The sequence below is a fragment of the Trachymyrmex cornetzi genome, unplaced genomic scaffold, assembly GCF_001594075.2.
Source record: "Trachymyrmex cornetzi isolate Tcor2-1 unplaced genomic scaffold, Tcor1.1 scaffold166, whole genome shotgun sequence".
Classification (NCBI taxonomy): Eukaryota; Metazoa; Arthropoda; class Insecta; order Hymenoptera; family Formicidae; genus Trachymyrmex; species Trachymyrmex cornetzi.
The window spans coordinates 289,696-296,372 of record NW_017296266.1 but is presented as its reverse complement, the minus strand read 5'-3'; the positions used below and the strand labels follow the sequence as shown (position 1 = coordinate 296,372).

Sequence of the window (6,677 nt, the reverse complement as noted above, 5' to 3'; positions counted from 1 at the left end):
GAGTCCAGTGAGAAATAAAGTTTCGTCAGTTTAAAGCAAGAAAATTTATCACTAGCAATATGTGCGCTTTTATTTAATAATATTTTGGAAGCTTTTACAAGTTTTTTTTCTTTGGGACCACTTTTTTTCCTGATACTTATCATTAATTCAAATTCTATAATTCCAACATTTGAATATTTTAGAGATAAAAAGAGTAGATCTCTATTTAAAGTCCATGTTTAATGAAACTATTCATTTAACGTATATTGCAAAGGGGAAGTATCATGCTAGTTCGCGAAGTTAACACGCCGTATTTTCAATTTTGATTTTTTAGTATAAAAAAAATGCGGAACTTTTTTATTATTATAAGGAACTGTAGAACTGAAAAATGCTACTAAACTATCATTATTATTTTTATATTAATAGAATGTCGTTTTTTTACTCAACACGATGTGTACTATCTTTCATTCAAATGTTAAATAGTTTTTTTATTACCCAGTATATAAATATATAGATACATGTATGTATATTTAGTACAAGAATCATTAATTTAACTATTAATTTTTATTAAGTAAATATTTATTTACTGTAAATGTTGGTATTATTGAAAAAGATATTAAGATTTTTTTATTAAAAAATTAAATTTTTTTCTCAGTACATGTACTTTATATAAAGTGCGCTGATCATCCCGGTGCAATTAATGCAAAAACACGTAATTTGTCTTGACACGTGCTAAATAGTGCTGTTGAACCGAAATAGATTTTCAATATATTATCGCGTCACCTATCGACATCGAATCCAATTTGAAGGTTTCCACGTTGATTTCCATCAACCCGGATCCCTTAGGTTTCACACTATGCTCGTGTAAGATTTCGTACTCGGTCCGACAGGTCAATAGTAACTTCCGGCCACCATCCGGTGATGCGATAGCCGAGTTTTGTAGCAAACAATCTCCGGCTGCGGTACGACAACCGCCTCGTACTTGTGGCGAAACCACCCCATCAAACATCGAATGTCACCCGCAAAATCCGTCACGTAGGGATGGAAACGCAATTAATCTTTGGTAACGAAGTACGTAACTCTTAGTGGATTAATTCTTCGATTCTATTAAAACTTTGGTTTATAAATTGATACTCATTAAATTTTTATAACTATTTCCAACGTTCCCATGTAAAAAGTCTCTTGATTACTTGAGAATTAAAAAAAAGTATACAAATTTATTTATTTAAAAAATAGTTCTATAACTTTATATAAAATAAATAGTTCATAGAGAGTTTATAATTCTTGTAATTTTTCATATTAAACAAATTCGTAGATTTTAAAACTTTATTCAACCATTTATGTTTTAAAGAGTTAAATCCCACATATATGTATAGTAGATCTTTGCCATTGTACTGGCAGATTTTTAAGAAAATGCAAATTATTGTTATCATAATAACAGTATCAGATAAATTAAATTTTCTTTATTTTTAAATTATATTTCTACGTAAAAGTATATAAATATACTTTTAATTATCTCGATCGCAAACCGCGTTGTTTCCCCTTTTTTCTTTCCTTAAGTACTTTCATCCCTCCTATCACCTTTTCCTTCAGTAGACGTTCTAATGTGTCTCCTCATAACCTGATCTAATTAGGATTGCGCAGTTCTACTTTGTTCTGCCCGCGAGTTAGCTACATCACTTATATTACTTTTTCCGGTTCACATCATCGTACTATGTTTCAGACAGTTTCTTCTGTCTCTTACCAGTGGTCACGTGACATTTTCACATTTTCAGTTGCTCTAAAAAACGACGATTTCTGCTGAAATCGGGTTTTCCATCCCGTCCAACGTATCGGTTTCGCTGCAATTTATTCCCGGTTATTTGCTTCGCTATTGTTGACATCTGTCTCGCGCTCGTTTGCTTTACGACGAAATGAAATCTCGCGCGGTAATTTATACGAACTGTGTACATTTATGTGTGTGCTTTTATTCCGTAATATCATATTGTATTATCGTAACAAATAACTATCGTGTATTACTTTAGGTATTATCTCCCCGAACCTCTGCGGCATTGGCCTTTCGGCATGGCATAATTAGGTGGTAACCGGCAAGCAGGAGCATGCAAACACGATACGAAACATGAATAATCATTAAGCAAATCCTTCCCCCTCTGTTTGATTATCTCGTTATAGATAATATGAAATACGATAGTTACCGCTTGTGATAAATTCCACACATAAATGTATTTCGGAATAATTAATTATAAACGTGACCGCTGAATATTTAGGGCAACGTATTCGATTAATCGAATATCCGGATTGTCTACACTTGATATGATGCATGTTGTTAAATATTAATTAATAATTACTCGTATGTAACAGAAAGCTATGTGCAACAGCCGATAGTGCGTTACAGAGAGCAATTAGTTTCGTAAAATTTTAAAATCGGATCCTAAAAATCTGTCTTGACAGAAATGAGAGATGAGATCTCTAAATTTAAGTAAATTCGAGACAGAGATGGGAATTATTATTCAACATTTATTTAATCGCTTATACTTGCTGTCATCTAAATAGTATCATGCTAGAAGAAAGTTGACTAGTATATACGCATTTAAACATTTAAAGCCGTTTACAACATCGTGATATAATCGTATAGATTGTAAAGTTTGTACTCACTATTACTTAAGTTAAATTAATTTGCTCGTCAAGATACGTATCCATTGTTCCTATGGAAAATATATAACTCTCGTCGCTGTACAGATTGAATTAATGTAATTACTTTACACGTACAAAGATCGTACTTTCATCGCCGAGGTTATCACGCCCAACGTTAAAAATATTGTCTCTTCGTACTTCATTTGAAAAATCTGTTTGCAAGTTAGAAAATCGAAAAAGACACATAGATGATAATCCTGTGAAAAGTCATTAAGTCATCAAGAAAAATTTTACTTACATGATACAATCTTTTTTTTAAGTTGGGAATATTATGTAGAATTATTATGAGTCATAATTATTATTACTCGAGTTTTTGGAGCTGTATTATATTATATAATACATAAATAATAAAATTATTTTAAGAGCCTACATAATAAGACTTTTTTCATTTATTCGTATTAATAAAATTATTATTGTATTAAAATTATAAATTTGGCAATGCACTGTAAACTAGAATTATGTTGAAGCAAACTCGACAAATTTATTTTTTTTCAAACTTTGAATTGGATTTTTCCGCAACTAAATAAAGAATTACAAAAATTAAATAATAGACATTAATCTTATGATTATTAATTGCGATTAATCCTTGATAGATGAAAATTGATATTAGGGTGATTTTATATATCTCATTAGATAGACAAGTTCATCGATAGACAAGTCATTACATCATGATCGTTACTAATCATACAATACATCGAATACAGCAAGTATCTTAATACTTCTAAAGTGTGAAATTGTCATTTAATACCGTTATTCTTCGATGATTCCAACAGTTAAATTATTCCTACATGGCTTCAGTCTGTTAAACGATTGGGTAGAAAAAGAGTCTTTGCTATATATGTTTAACAAAAGAAGAACGATCGTACATATAACAAAAATTATACGTGATATTACAACTAACCCTTTGAATAATGTCAAAAAAATTTCAATACCCAAAAATTGTACTTCGCTACGTAATTAATTATTTCATAGCTCTCTTACCGGTACCTTAATAACGTATTCGTGATTCTCATCTTTTCATTCACACACGCACACACAGATGCAACGACGAAAGCTGTTTCCACACAGTAGGCAAATAATCCTAATTTTATATTATACATCATATAACAGTATACGCTATAAGTGTCGTAGACTAGTCGCACATTTGATATCTTTCGTTCTTTTTTTTTTTTTTTCATATCGGTCCAAGATTTTTACACTTTCTTATGGCACATAACATTATCTTCAACGACAAGCACAGAACTGTTAAAATCACGTGAATTGCTAATATATATTCACGTTCGTCAAATCTAAAAATATCTAAATAGTATTCATTTACTTGTATCTTCTATACATTGATTAGCGACTTGATTTCCCCAGTTTTTTAAAATAAAGTGATTTATACTTATCGAAAGCCCACCTGCGTTTGCCGTCAAACGGGTTCCGTTAAAAATTGTACATTAAAAAGTTTTGCAATACACTAGCCTGTGTATTACTATATTATTGTTTTATCACTAAGGTTACTATCAACAACAATAGATAATAATAGATATTATTAATAATAATAGATAGAATCATAGCCTGATATATTTAATTAGATCGAGAAGGACATGAAAAAAGAGAAAATGCAATATCCTCCCGAGTAACAAACCGAGATTACTCATCTAAAGTTTGCTCCCAGCATCGAGTTGCTGGTGTAAGCTAATTAATCTAACTACCAGTTATAATGAGATTATAATTTTTCCAGGCAACATGACTCAAACTTTCAAATGATATGCTACTCGTTTCCGAATATCTAAAAACTTTACGTCATTGCCATGGCCTCAAATTTAATTGTTTGTGACGTTAAGAAAATTAGACATATCATATACAAATATAAATCTGAATATTTAGTAATTTCATCATTATTACATATATCTACCACAGAAACTCGCCGTGAGAAATATTCGCCGACGCAAATACATCGCAAACGTTTCCTAAAGAACTTATTATTTATTGTTTACGGTATAACGCGTCTGGAACGTATTTCGAATATTTTCGAAACATTTGCGAAGCGTTCGTCGAAACGACTTCTCTTCGAAATCGGCGCACTTTGGTCCGTACTTCTATAACGCGGTATTTACTGACAAACATCGGATTCTACTTCTTTCTTTGGTTAACGCGAGAACAATATTTAGCATAAATACTGAATGAGAATCAGACCGATAGCATTCGCAACTAAACATGCACTGTCCACTCTCAAGTTTTGCTGAGGTAGTGAACATTGTACGAAGGAGAACAAACTCTTAAGATCGGGCAGAGCGTCTAGCGCTGCTAAACGGTGGAAGAGTATTTCGTTCTTATTTCTTACGTCATTCTTATATAATTCTTGAACAGTTCTCCGTAGATTAAAGGGATACTTATCAACATTTCAAGATTTAACATTTAATATATCGACAACGAACAAATCTTTTCAAGGTCTGGTTCGTCTCTTAAAATTAATGGTCCTGCATCAAGTAATTTCAGCGCGTTTACTTTGCGGGATTTCTAAATTAGGCGATTTTAAGCTTATACGCGTATTTATAGGGCTTTATATTACACTGTGTGTGGCCATTGTGGGCGTCCGCACTGCCCACTCGCCTTATTCGCTTACCTAGCACGGATTAACCGTACCCTTAAATATCCAATTGTCCGAATGTCCAATTAAATCAACCCGTCCAATTGTCCCACCCACAGGACGAGTAAGCGATAACGCCTTGTTCCAAGATGCGACGAGGATAATGAACAGATGATGAGCATAATCGGCAACTTACGTTACCTACGCGGAATAATCCAGCGAGTAGTCTCAACCCGCTAATCAAAATTCACGAAAGTTCTATCACTTGTATTCAATCTTCTCGAACCGCTCCGTTCGCAGGTGACTGAAAAATTGGAGCAATAGTGTCCTATTTCCGTAAGTTCTGTAATCGCATTCTCTCCTGATTTTATTCACGTCACACTGTCGGAAGTCTCCTATCTGACAGAAATCTCCCTCGAAGACCTGGTCCGAGGATGAAGAAAGAATCAGGTCCATCTAGAAGCAAACGGAAATATAAAGAGAAACGGCGAATAAGGAGAAAGAGAGAAAGAGAAAGAGAAAAGGGATGAGACACGTGGTGATGGAATTTCATTATCTGGTGGAGTTTGAAGAGGTAAGTCGCGTGAGATGTCCTGCAGAAGATCACATTTAAACGAATAAATCTGGCTAACTGAGAGCGCGATGCAGTTGCCCCAACACAAAGCTCGAAAAGCAAATGACTCGCAGATTAATTCCAACCCCAAGGTAATTTCCTTTCTCAACCTTCGTCACCTTGCAATAAAAAAGATTTTGAAGTAACTAAAGTAAAAAGTCGCGCAGTAGAAATGAAAAATCGAACATTTTCTTAATTAGAGAAACGATGTTAATTAAATTAATTTCTTTAAATTTAATTAATCTACTTCGCTGAGTTTCGTTTCGGTATATATACCTACTTTAAAATTTTATAGTTTCTTTCTAAGAGCTTAAAAATTTGTATTTTAAAATTTTCCTTGTGTATATACTATACAGGATGTCCCGACCTTTTTTGTCAATCACTTTTGTGTAGATAGAGTGGACTAAACTGAGTCGAAAAGTCCTCTACCATTTTCCAATTTTCGCAATAATTAACAAGATATTAATTACTAAAAATTGCAAAATATTAGTCTTGAATAATTTTTTACTCAAATACTATCAACTTTACGGAAAAACTGCAAGAGACAAAAATTATTTATTTTCTTCTCATAAAGTTCTGAGAATTTTTTCAGAATGTTTTCAGAATTTTTTAATACCGTATTTTCTCATGTTGGTAAAAATAAGAAAATGCAGTACTAAAAAGTTGATAAAAAATTCTGAAAAAATTCTCATGGGAAGAAAATAAATAATTTTTGTCTTTTGCAATTTTTCTGTAAAGTTGATAGTATTTGAGTAAAAAATTATTCAAGACCAATATTTTGCAATTTTTAGTAATTAATATCTTGTTAACTATTTC

General features: G+C 32.3%; 1 protein-coding gene across 2 annotated transcripts in view; it reads right to left on the bottom strand.

The window, feature by feature from the left end:
- Nucleotides 1-4,270: 4,270 nt before the first annotated feature.
- Nucleotides 4,271-6,677, bottom strand: part of LOC108759076 (pyroglutamylated RFamide peptide receptor) — a 90,605-nt gene continuing 88,198 nt past the window's right edge. For both annotated transcript variants that reach the window (XR_001939981.1, XM_018504376.1), the window contains one exon: nucleotides 4,271-5,704. Coding sequence is in view for 1 of the 2 variants with exons in the window: in XM_018504376.1 (XP_018359878.1) it covers nucleotides 5,695-5,704 (10 nt within the window). In the remaining variant the exon portion in view is untranslated. The remainder of the gene's footprint in view (nucleotides 5,705-6,677) is intronic.